This window comes from Giraffa tippelskirchi, chromosome 11 (assembly GCF_054371585.1).
Source record: "Giraffa tippelskirchi isolate mGirTip1 chromosome 11, T2T-mGirTip1v1.2.pri, whole genome shotgun sequence".
NCBI lineage: Eukaryota > Metazoa > Chordata > Mammalia > Artiodactyla > Giraffidae > Giraffa > Giraffa tippelskirchi.
In genome coordinates, this window is record NC_137285.1 from 40,070,990 (window position 1) to 40,084,038 (window position 13,049).

Here is a 13,049-nt window from a genome sequence, read left to right on the forward strand (position 1 = left end):
GCAAGTGCGCGTGCACGCCAGGCGACCAAAGAGGGCGGAGCGCCCCGGGGTCAGAGGCGGGGTCACGCAGGCGGCGAGGCGGGGCCGAGCGGATGATGGGGGGTTAAGGGAGGAGCTTTAAGTCCTCGTCCTCCTCTCGGGTCCGAGCCTCTCCGCCTGCGGGGTGGGTTGGGGGCGTGTCCAAACAGCCACTCTGCCCGGAGTTCATCCCTCTCCCTACACGGCTCTGTCTCTGTCGTCTACCTGTCGCTTCTCTGTTCCTGGGGAGACTGCTGTCGCTGCGTTTGGGGCTCAGAAGGACGGCGAGTCCCAGGAGCCTAGGGAGCCGTGGCGCTGGGAATCTCGGCCAGCTGGACAGCAGGCGTCCGCCAAGTGGCCACTGAGTAAGTAGCTGTTCCAGGCCGCGCTTCCCAAGCCTCTTGCAGCACTTGCCTACGTGCCAGGAGGCAGGTACTGAGAACGCAAGGCTTGGCGGAAGACTCGAGGGTCCCGGCCCGAGTGAGGTGGGTTGGCGGGCTGTCCCTCCGCCTGTGGAAGGTGGAAGTGTCTACGCGCCGTGGTTTTCTTTGCTCCGCTAACTGCAAAGGCACCTTATCCGTACTGCCTTATTAGGACCTGGAATGGAGATAAGGTCTAGCTGCTCCTCAGATTCGAACCCTTTGCAGCCTGCGTGGACTAGGGGCTTCAGCCTTGCAAGAGGTCACTCAGCAGAGCCTGCTGCTGTAACCTGGGGGTTAGAAAAGACACAACACCAGTTTGACAATGACCAGCTCTTTTCATCACAAGGAATATGACAATTTTAAGAAGTATGTTATGGGTTGTTTTTGTTTGTTTCAGTAGATCATGGTGCTATTTCTTTCCTGGCGCTTACATGTTAACATCTTACCCCTACAAGCAGACTTGTAAGCTAATTGGTAGCGGTAGTCATGTGTGTCACAATTACCGTGTTATTAGCACTAGGTACATTCTTGTGTGATTTCATCTGATCACAACAGTCCTATGAGATAGGTAAAGCAGACACATTTCTACTTTACAGAGAACTAAGGCCTAGAGAAGTTAATAACTTACCCAGAATCACTCACTGTGAAAGTGGCAGAGCTAGGACCCAGATTCAATTCTTTTGACCAATATTTATGAGCACTTACCCTGTGCGAGGCTCTATACTAGTTAATGTGTTGTATGGTAATATACCATCACTTCTGATCTTTGTCTTGTTTGTGACCTTGTGTGTATCCTGTTAGACACATTCCACTGGTAAACAACTAAACTTGAAATGTGTTTATTAGTTCAGGATTATCTTCTGAATCCAGACCTGACACTGTGTACTGGATTCAGTCTTGCAGATTTGTTTGTAACAGTTTACAAAAACATATCAGATTTCTATGACTGGTTCCAGGAAAGTACATGGGTAAAATTAGTATTTTTTGTCATGATGTTGCTTTAATATATCTTTGACTTCTTTTTTAATCTCTGGAGTCTAGCACAGTGTATGTTATATATGTATATGGCATATACACATACATATATATATTTGACAAAGGAATTTTTAGCCAATGTTGCACCTAGCAGAATGGTTACTAAATAATACATGTTGAATGACTACTTACTGAATTGCTTCATTTCATCCCTACAACAATCGTCGGAAGTGAAATTGTCTCGAGCATACAAGGAAATTGAAAGTATGGAGATTAAATAATATGCTTAGGGTCATACCTCTAATTAGCAACAGAACTAGAATCTAAGAAACAGGACTCCTGACTATAAAGCCTGTGCTTTTCAGCACCAGCCTTCCTGTGAAAAAATGTAAAGAAGAATCTTTTCCCATATCTCTCAAAATATTTCAAAATAGATTATCAATTTTTATATAAATGAAATAATTTGCTCTTATGTATTAGGCCAGCTATTATTCCCCATTTATAGTTAAAGGTGGCTTACTCAAGGTCACACTGCTAGTGGAGGAACCCAAGTCTTCTGACACGGCTGTTTTCCATTGTTGCCTCCAAGTGATGACTTTAGATGGCCGAAGTACATGGAATGAATACACATACAACTGATGAAATGTAAATAAGCTCTGTGTATTGTACTAATTTAAAGAAAAAAGAAAAAGAACAAACCATTTCTTAGGAAACATACAACACTCAAATAAAACATTTTTTTTTAATGTTTAAAAACCTAATTATTTCTTTTAAAGCCCGTGGAAAAGAAGAACTAAAATTGAAATTTGATTGTTTGCTGAATGTTTCACATAAGCATATGAGACAGTCTGCCTGTTGGATTTTCATAGGTGACTGCTTAGAATAGAGTAGATAGCAGATAGACAGCTAGACTAGATACCCCTCCAAACAAATAAACAAATAAAGTTGTTGTTTTTTTACTCTTCTCCAGTGTGAGATTAAAAGGAATTAAATTTGTCGAGGTAGGGTAGTAAATTTTAATAGAGGATATCAGGTGTATCTTAACTCCAGTATAAACTGCTACTTAAATTTGTATTGAAAATAAGTTATTTAAAAATGTAAAAATTAAGTCTGCATTTTTGTGGATTAAAGTTCTTGTACGTGGTGATATATTTTTTTTTAATTTCATGTATGCCTTTGAGATATGTGTGTATCAGCTATTTGAGGATAAAAGTCCAGAAACAATTAGGCTTGCATTTAAATGCTGATGTACAGAGTGGTAAGAGATGAAAGTACTAGATGACATAATAGATGTTGAGTGTCATTTAGCAATGGAGCACATTTCTAGGAAATACTTCATTCCTTGGCACTGTGCTAGAACTTCTATTTTTGTTTCACTTTGTTTTTCTTTTTTGCGTTGGCTATATAAAAGTATAGATGACAACTGTGTCAGTCTGGCTTGATACACACTTTGAAAGTGGGTCCTGTTTCTGCAGAAGCTCACTAATGTCAGTCAAGGGCTTTAAAAAGTATCTGATGTGGCTCCAGATGGTACCTTCTCATGGTAAATGGGAGTTATCTTTACCCTGGATTTGGATTAAAATCTGTTTATGGTGGCACTGGATAGCAGTTAGCCCTGCCTGGAAAAACCTGCAAGTTTAGAGCATCCCAGAAAACTTGGTCTTTTATATTGTTCTTAGTGATGAGATGGGGTTTAAGATCTTGGAGAAGGAAATGGCAAACCACTCCAGTATTTTTGCCGGAGAACCTTGCTGGCAGGCTACAGCCCATAGGGTCACAGAGTCTGACACCATTTAGCAACTGAGCTTTTAGTGTAACCCCAGAGTCCCAGAGGGCTTCTAGGAAGAACCCGCCTTCCAATGCAGGTGATATAAGAGATGAAGGTTCGATCCCTGGGTCAGGAAGATCCCCTGGAAGAGGAAATGGCAACCCACTCCAATATTCTTGCCTGGAGAATTCCATGGACAGAGGAGCCTGGCGTGCTACAGTCCATGGGATTACAAGAGTTCGATACTTTGGACTTAGTGACTAAACAACAATGATAAATATAGTACTTTACAAAATATTTGAAGAGTTCACTTTTCTCAGGTTCTTTTCCATTCTTTAGGGGCCTCCCTGGTGGCTCAGATGGTAAAGAATCTGCCTGCAATGACAGAGACTCGAGTTAAATCTCTGTGTAGGGAAGATCCCCTGGAGAAGGGAATGTCTAACCACTCCAGTGTTCTTACCTGAAGTGGATAAAGGAACCTGGCAGGCTATCGTCCATGGACACCACTGAGTGACTAACACTTCCACTTTCACTTTTTCCTGTTCTTTGGCAACTTTCTACCTTTTTTTTTTTTTTTTTGTCCATGCTGTGTGGCTTGCATTATCTTAATTCCCTGACCAGGGATAGAACCCATGTCCCCTGCCTTGGAATCATGGAGTCTTAACCACTGGACTGTCAGGGAAGTCCCTGCAACTTTCTACTTTTGCGTGTTTGTCTTAGTTTGTTAATCGGTTACCAACTCAAAAGAATATGATGTAGAAAAATGGGTTGTCTCACATACTTTTGTTACTGTAAAACACGAGTGTTGGGATTTTGTTCTTGTTTACACTCACTTGGAATATGCATATTGCTGTTGATGCTATGGAAGTAACAGAGGAAGATATGGACCACTCTCCCCCATTCTTTTCCTGCCACTGTAAAGAAAGTAAATAGTCTAAAATACTTGCAAAAAATTATGAAGTCCTGTGTTGTAATGACATGTCATTGTTCTCCTACAGTGTGATAAATGTACACAAAAATGTATCAGTACTATTTTTTGAACAATTCCAGAAAGATCCAAGGAATAAAATAATTAAAATTATCATTTATCACTCAGTATTGTCTTTTCCTTATGCTAGAGTTGCATATCTTAATATATAAAGAGTTGGTCTCTTAAGCAACCCCATGGACTATACAATCCATGGAATTCTCCAGGCCAGAATACTGGAATGGGTAGCCTTTCCCTTCTCCAAGGGATCTTCCCAATCCGGGAATCGAACCCAGGTCTTCCCATTGCAGGCGGATTCTTTACCAGCTTAGCCACAAGGGAAGCCCTTATTTGAAATATGAAACACTAATTCAGAATTTTGCTATTTGGTTAAAGAGTAAACTGTTCCATTTCTACCCCAGCTGGGTATACTCAGCTCAACTCTAATATTAATCACTCACAGATTAACACCACAGGAGTTAGTGCAGTTCCCACAAGTTAAAGGTTCAGTCCTCCAGATGCCATTGCTTCCAATGCCAACCACACTTTTAACTGACTTGACTATAGATTTGGGAGTTCCTGTGACCCCTTGGGTTAATAATTTGCTGGAACAACTCAAAAGAACTACCTAAACCACTATACTATTCTTCTAGCTTCCTTATAAGGGATACAACTTAGCAACAGCCCCATGAAGAGACACATGAGGCAAGTCATAAGAGGAAGTGTGAAGTTTCCATTTTCTTTTATTCCGGAGCCAGTGTGCATCATTCTCCAGCACATGCTCATTAACCAAGAAACTCTACCATGCCTCAGTATCTGTAGAGTTATCATTGGAGTCTTCATGATTGATTGGATCCTTAGCAATGTGATTCAGTGCATCTCTAACTCCTTTTCTCTCTTGGAGGTCAGGCTGGCCCAAAGTCAGCCCTCTAATCAAATAGTTGGTCTTTCTCGTGTCCAGCCAGAAATTATCCTGAATCTATCTAGGGCCCCACCATGAGTCACCTCATTAGCATAAAGACACTCCTCTCATTCAAGGAATTCCAAGAGTTTTAGGAGCTCCATCCCAGGAACTGGAATCAAGATTACACATATTGACATTTACCCTTTAAAGAAAAAAAAAAGCTGGTCAAGCAATTTAAACATATACTTTATATACTTACTTGATTTTAATAATTGCTCTATGTTAGAAAATATATATGATGAGGACAACATTTTAGAAGCCAGTTTGCCTTTTATAATTTGTTTAGTGAGTAAAAAACAAAATGCTATAAAATACTAAGATGCAATGGTTTTTATTTTGCTTTGAGGGATTTTGTTTGTTTCTCTGGGCAAGTGTTCTTGAGTGAATGGAAATATGTAAATGTGATTTAGACAAACTTTCAAGAGCTCACTTGCTTATACACACATTTATTCAGATCTATGCAATTTGTTTGTTTTCCTGTTGGTAGTACAGTGAGAAGATAGTGATTGTCACCTCTGGCATTGAGAGCCATGAGGGTGTCAGCCCAGTTATTTTACTCAAAGGCTGAGATGTACAATTGGTTTCTTCCAGTGTGACAGTCTCTAAGGTAGCCCTCCTGTTTACTTCTTTGGGTAATCCACTCCCTTTGAGTGGGCAGGACTGTGTAAGACTTTATCTTGTCAGCACACTCACTCTCACTGTCCTGTTGGCCTTAAAGAAGTAAACTTTTGTGAACTTCCTATGAAGAGAGCCATGTGGTAGGGAGCTGTGAATAGTCCCTAGCAGCTGAGGCTGGCTTCTGGCTGAGCAAAATACTGAAGCTGAAATGAATTTTGTTAACAACCTGAGTGAATTTCAAAGCGGTTCTTCTCCATTTAAGCTTCCAAATGAGAATGCAGCCCAGCCAACAACCTTGATAAGAGCTACATGATACCCTGAAGCAGAAACCCAAGTAGCCTGTGTTCTTGGAACTAATCCTCAAGACAGGGGAAGTGAGAAGATGGGAGGTGGGGGCAGAGGAAGGGGAGGGACCAACTTGATTCAAAAGATATGTTTCTCAAATTCTTTTTATTTAAAGGTTTTATTGAAGTCTTCAGATATTTAAATTACACAGTAGTGTGTTTTGAAGAGAATAGTAAGACCCTTGAGTTCTGTTCTAGGGTCAAATGAATTACTTCTGCTTACTGAGAAAGTTGTTAAGAGGGAAATTGTCAATTTACTTCCTCTGAAAATTTTTGAAGAGAAACTATCAAATCAAATCAACTCCAATTTCTAAAATGGTTTCATATTTTTATGGTAAAATACACATCACATAAAATTCACCAGCTTAGCCATTTTTAATTGTATGGTTCGGTGTATTAGGTGCAACTGTCACCACTATCCATCTGTAGAGCTCTCACTGTGCAAAACTGAAACTGTACACCCATCACCCTCCTCCATTTCCCCTCCCCTCAGCCCTTGATAACCACCACTCTGCTTTCCATGTATGAATCTGGCTGCTCTAGGTAGCTCATAAAAGTAGCATCGTACAGTATTTGTCTTTTTGTGACCAACTTGTTTCACTTAGCCTGATGTCCTCAAAGTTCATCCATGCTGTAGCATTTGTTAGAATTTTACTCCTTTTTTAAGGCTGAATAATGTGTCATTGTATGTATATTTCCGGCCTCCCTGGTAGCTCAGCTGGCAAAGAATTTGCCTGCAATGCAGGAGACCCCTGTTCAATTCCTGGGTCAGGAAGATCCCCTAGAGAAGGGATAGGCTACCCACTCCAATATTCTTGGGCTTCCCTGCTGGCTCCACGGTAAAGAATCTGCCTGCAATGTGGGAAACCTGAGTTCAAGCCCTGGGTTGGGAAGATCCCCTGGAGGAAGGCATGGCAACCCACTCCAGTATTCTTGACTAGAGCCTGGTGAGCTACAGTCCATGGGGTTGGACACAACTAAGCGACTAAGCACAGCACATGTATATATACATACAATGTATACACAACATTTTGCTTTGCTTCCACTTTTTACAGCTACCAAATTCTAAATTTTAAGCAGAGAGAATATGGCTAATTAAAATTATTTTAGATAGAATGAAAATTTTAGGTCTGCCCTCTGACATGATGCCTGGAGGCTCAGTGAAGAATCTGCCTGCAATGTGGGAGACCTGAGTTTGATCCCAGAGTCGGAAATATAGCTACCCACTCCAGTATTTTTGCCTGGAGAATTCCATGGACAGAGGAGCCTGACAGGCTACAGTCCATGGGGTTGCTACAGTCCATACAACTGAGCAATTAATAGTTTCAATTTTCTGACATAATGAATTCTCTTAAAATCAATATCTGTATTTTATTTATGTCATTTTAGTTTATCTTTGCATTTTTGACAGTGTTGTGATATTCATGACATACCTATGATTTATTTGATTTTCTAGCTCAAGAGTAAGCAAATTGTGGCCTATGGGCCAACCTGCCAGTTTTTGTATGGTCTACAAGCTAAGAATAATTTTTGCAGATGTGTTAGTACTTAGTTTGATGATAGAGGTACCAACTATGAACCCCCATTAAGCAAAATCCCAAGTGACCTCTGATAAGAAAAAAGAATTTAACATTAAAAAAAATTGAATTTTATATTTACTGCAGTGTTTTAGGGAGTTCTCTTGGATATGGTGCAATGGGTTGGTTTGATTATATAAACATTTAAGAAAATGTGTGGAATGCATAAAAAACTAATTTTTAATTAGTGGAATGGTAAAAGCTTTTTGTTATGAATCTGATAGGTAAAGACTTAAGATTCAAACTCTATAGAAAATTATTATGAAATCTTTAAAGTCAACAATCAGTCTCCACTAGATAAATGTTAATAATAGCATGATGTATTTCCTGCTCATTTGAGATCCTGTTCTTTGGACTCTCAGTGTTATTTCGGCAAGTCACACTTCTTCACATCTTCCTTTTTGTGTTTGCATATCTTCTATCTGCCTGACTAATCTCCCTGAAGACTCAGGTAAAACTTTGATTTTTCTTTATAACCTTTCCTTCTCTTTTGCAACTGCTTTTAACTATGATCATCCATATAAAATATACTTGTTCATTTTATGAAAATAGATCAATTATTCTTACAATTTCTACTTTTAAGTTATACTTCAGTTTATTTAAAAAGTTACAGAAACAGCAACAACAAATAGTAGTGAACTCCTAACTACTTGGGAAAGTCTCCAAGCTTTGCCTTTTTACACCATCTCTGCAGCCTCTGCAAATGTTCAAATGATGTCACCTTTCATCACAGCTCTTTGCTAGTACATCACGTCTGGTTATTCATACTTCATAGGACAATTCTTATCGTATGCAGACTTTGACTTCACTAGGCAACAGCAAAAAATTTTTCAGCAAACTATGTATTAATGTCAGAATACCACATAGTTGTAAAACATGTAGAAATGGGTAATTGAAGAAAGCTTGAAAATAGTGTATAATTTCATTACAAATCTTTAAAAATCGTTCCATCAGAAAATGTCATTGAAGAGGTTGGTGCATTAAGGTAAAGAAATTCTTAGGTTTTTTTGTCCTATAAGATTCAGCTGAAAACTAAAGTTGTTAAGTTTAAGTAATAACACATAAAGGCTCTAGCCACTGCCACAGGAACTAGAACCAGGAGTTCCCCTCTGTGATTAACAATGCGAATCAGTTAAGTAGAAAAATTATCAACAGATAATGTCAACATTATTGACATTTCTCCCTCATTGACATTCAATTTTGACTGTATTTAAAATATTGACTATACTTTTGTAAAGTGGTAAAAGAAAGCCGAAAATGTATTTTGTCACCATCCGTAGGTATTCTAGGAAGCTTATGTCATTCAGTTCTGGATTAACTTTCAAAGTAACTATTGAAAATTCTTAGAATGTTTTAGGAAATGTTTAAAAAAATTTTTTTCAGAGGACGTGGCAAATAAATGAGTACATAAGGATTCTTCAAACTGATTTTTGCTTTCATCCTCTTCTTTAAATGGAATTGATTTTCCTCCTATAAACTATCATAAATTATAGAAGTCCTATATGATTGGTATTTGATAGATTTGCTCCTTCAATACATTAATATACTAACATTGGTACAATAATATGATAATATCATAATACAATAATGGTGATAGAAGTTTTGTATGGAATTCTAGTGAAATTTCATCACAATAATAAATGGTTTTGCTGGTCCAGTCATAAAAATAATAAAGTGCTAGTCCAATTGATAGTGGATTAGATTGTACACTTAATGCAAAGAAGAGCATTAAAATGAACTTGTTTGTTACAAATCAAAGAGTAAAAATATAAGACATAAATGGTGGTTCCCCCAACATTCAGAGTAATAGATAAGTACTTATGAAACCTCACTGATGGGACTTTTAATTTCCATTATCCATTTTTCTAAGTAGAATAAACCCTGAACCTGAATCCAGTTTTGCCTGCAAATTAAAACTGTACTGTTCAATTTGAAAAGACTGAGGCAGATATTTTTTAAAAGCTTCAGAACTGTTTGGGAAAGACAGATAAATGGTACAGAAGTAGTCACATTGATTAATTATTACTTTTCATGCACTTTAGTGTAGAAGACAGTGTAGTAGAGTAGTTAGATCTTTAGTCATGAATTAGTCTTAGGTCTGTCGCCCACTTGTTGTGTGAACTTAATCACCTATCCTCTGCTTGTCTTGGGGTACTATATCTTTCTTCATAAAAATGTTGGAAGGTTTAAACAAGAACTTGTATGTGTGTGTGTGTGTGTGTGTAGTTTTTAATGGTGACTGGCCGATAAAACAGTATTACATGTTAGCCACTCCTATTGTTATCAACAGATATTGAGTATTTGCTGTCAGTCACTCTGCTGCCTGAGAGAATTCAGTTTACTGATGCTCAGGGCTCTACTTCATCTTCTCTACTTTCGTCCTAGTTCTTTTTTCCTATATCTTGTATCTTATTCCCAAGAGAATAAATTCAAGGTTCTAGTTTAATCTCATTATTTCATTTTCCCTCAGTCTTATGATATATAATGTCATATTAAAGTATACAACACAATGACTTGATATATGTATATATTGTGATGCATTTACCACAAGTTTAGATAACATCCATCAGTCTGTAACCAGAGTTACAATTTTTTTTTTTTCTATAAGATAAGTAAGTCATGGGGATGTAATATACAGCATAGTAACTATTATTAACAATACTGTGTTGTATATTGGAAAGTTGCTAAGAGAGTAGATCAATCTTTAATTTGTACCTAATATATAAAGAGATAGTTAGAAAATTGACCTGCTGAGTAAAATAAAATATTTTAAGGTCACTTAAATGTTTGTTTTATAGATGTTTGTTTGCTACTGATGGGTGTGAGCAAGTTAGATATTCTATACCGGAGACTACTCCTTACAAAACTTTTTATCAGAGGATGGGGAAGGCCAGAGGATCTCAAAAGGTAAGCAGTTTCTCTGCATGCTTGCTCTAAGTTTGTTGTTTTAGTAAACATTTAAAACTTCATTTCAGTTTTTTAAAAAGTCTTTTTCTATAAATATAAAGTGATTGGTAAGTTAAGCATTAACTATTAAATAAGAAAAGAAATTACTTTTTCTCTTTTATCTAATTATTGCTGTTAAGTTTTAACTCACATAATCATAAACTGAACTATTTTAAAAGTAATCCAGACTTAAAAATAAAGAGCTCTCAGACATAGATTTTTAACTTAGGTAATTTATTATTGCTTAGAGTTTTCAAGGACTGAACTTTCTTGAATAACTTGAATTTGTGATGACTATAAAACTGTGATATACTGTATAGCTCATGGAAACATTTGGATTTGTGAAAATTAATTCAGGATTTGTACCTTTAATTTTGAGGCTTGCATGTGTTAATTACTTTCAGAACAATGATATTTCTCATGTTTTTTCTGAAACAAAATTTCAGTCTTGAAAAAAAACCAAAGCCTAATTTTTTGTTTAATTATTAAAATTAAATTTTAATACAATTTGTAAACTGGACTTGCTAATTTTTAGTTACTTTTCATCAGTCTCAGTACAATGGGAATAATGAATTTTTTCCTTTTCCTCCCTTCCCATAATAGACTCTTTGAATTCAGAAAGATTATTGGAAATCGAGAAAGATGTCAGAATCTGGTTTCAAGTGATTATCCAGTATATATCGATAAGGTATTAAAATGAAAGAAATGCAATTGTAGAAATTCAGGTTTTATATAACTGTGTGGCAAGAGTGGGCTGAATGTTGGAGTATAATAACAGTGAATTCTAAAACATGAGTATGTTATAGATTTTTTCATTTAATATTTTTTTAAATATTATTTTATATAACTGAATGCTTATAATAACTATCTGCATGTTTATATAGGAGCATATTTTTAACACTTACATACAAGAAAATATTTAGGGCTGGATCTTTTTGAACCTCATCTTTTATCTTTAGGCTCAAGAAAGTTAAAGTAAATTATTCAACATTTCGAGAGAATTACAAATAATACAGGGAAGTATTCTAGTTAGAGAATCAGCACATGAAAAGTTGTTAGCAAAACAATTGTTATGTAACATCAGGGAATTGTTATGAGATACGGTTAATTGCTGAGAAAGGGTAGAAAGAAAATGCTATAAAATTAGAGAATATGAGAAAACATTTTTGAAATAGTTTTGTTTTTAAGCAACCATGTTTTTTTGTAAAATACTTCAAGATTTATGTAATTGGATGCTTAGTGTTATTGAGGAGGAGCTGCAAATGGTTAAACTTCACATCCCTCACTGCCATCAACCAAAATAACTCCACTTTCATCTCTTTTATATATTGGATATCTCTAGAAGATGTCATTTTTCAAAAGATTTTCACTGCTAAGCACAGGATCTTGTAAACTGGAAATCCCACCTTTATACCATATAGCAGTTCCTTGTATCTTCTGGATTTAGAACATTTCTCCCTAAAACGTGGCTAAATATTTCCATTTTCTCTATTTTCTTCTACTAAAGACTCATAGGCTTAAACAAATTTAAAACATACCGCATAAAGATCAGAACTCTAATTCTGGCCACTTTCTACCCGTATTTCCATTTTCCTCCCGGAGATGTTAGGATTTTAGAATGCTTTCTTGCAGATATCCTTCCTCTCCCCCAACCTTATCTCACCCTCACTCTCAGTTTTCAAACATTGAGAAATAATTCAAATAGAGAAAAATCACCCTTTTAAAATGTACAACTCAGTGTTGTTTTTTATTATATTCCAAGATGTGCAACTATCCCTGTCTAATTCCAGAACAGTTTATTGCCCCCAGAAGAAACCCTATACCCGTTAGTTGCCACCTGACACTTCCCTAGCCTCTCACTTGCTGGTCGTCACTCATTTGTTGTCTCTGTGGATTCACCTGTTCTGGACATTTCTTATAAATGGAATCATCCAACATGTGCATCTTGTTTCTGGCTTATTTCACTTAGCAGATTTTTAAGGTTCACCCATGTTGTAGCATGTACCAGTGCTTCATTCTTTTTTATGGCTAAATATTCCAGTGTTAATATGTACACTGTGTTTATTCATTTATTGATGAGCATTTGAGTTGTTTCTACTTTTTAACTATTATGAATAATAATGCCATGAATATTCACATACTAGTGTTTTGTGGATATACATTTTCAGTTCTCTTGGGTATACACCTAGGAATGAAATTGCTCAGTCACATGATAATTCTGTGCTTCAATTTTTAACAAACTGTCAACTGTTTTCCAAAGTGTACCACTTTAAAACTTTCCCACAAGCAGTATATAATGCTTTCAATTTCTCCACATCCTTACTAATATTTCTACTTGCCCTAGCCTTCCTGACTAGTGTGAAGTATATTTTATTGTGATTTTGATATGCCCTTCCCTAATGACTGTGATGTTGAGCATCTTTTCATATTCTTATTGGTCATTCATTTGA

General features: G+C 36.9%; 2 protein-coding genes across 8 annotated transcripts in view; one reads left to right on the forward strand and one right to left on the reverse strand.

The window, feature by feature from the left end:
• The window catches only part of MFSD8 (major facilitator superfamily domain containing 8), a 41,498-nt gene extending 36,242 nt beyond the window's left edge, over positions 1 to 5,256 (reverse strand). Inside the window, exons 1-3 of one of the 5 annotated variants that reach the window (XM_081538193.1) lie at positions 5,156 to 5,256; positions 1,936 to 2,083; positions 244 to 727 (exon numbers count right to left, since the gene is read on the reverse strand). The gene's annotated coding sequence lies outside the window, so the exon portion shown is untranslated. Of the gene's footprint in view, positions 1 to 243; positions 728 to 871; positions 933 to 1,607; positions 2,084 to 5,155 lie in introns of those variants that run through there. The other 4 variants (XM_081538191.1, XM_081538192.1, XM_081538202.1 and 1 more) reach the window with 4 other exon arrangements.
• Positions 81 to 13,049, forward strand: part of ABHD18 (abhydrolase domain containing 18) — a 39,546-nt gene continuing 26,577 nt past the window's right edge. For all 3 annotated transcript variants that reach the window (XM_081538207.1, XM_081538209.1, XM_081538210.1), the window contains exons 1-3: positions 81 to 383; positions 10,452 to 10,560; positions 11,203 to 11,287. In XM_081538207.1, coding sequence (XP_081394333.1) covers positions 10,469 to 10,560; positions 11,203 to 11,287 — 177 coding nt within the window. In that variant the 5' untranslated portion in view covers positions 81 to 383; positions 10,452 to 10,468. The remainder of the gene's footprint in view (positions 384 to 10,451; positions 10,561 to 11,202; positions 11,288 to 13,049) is intronic.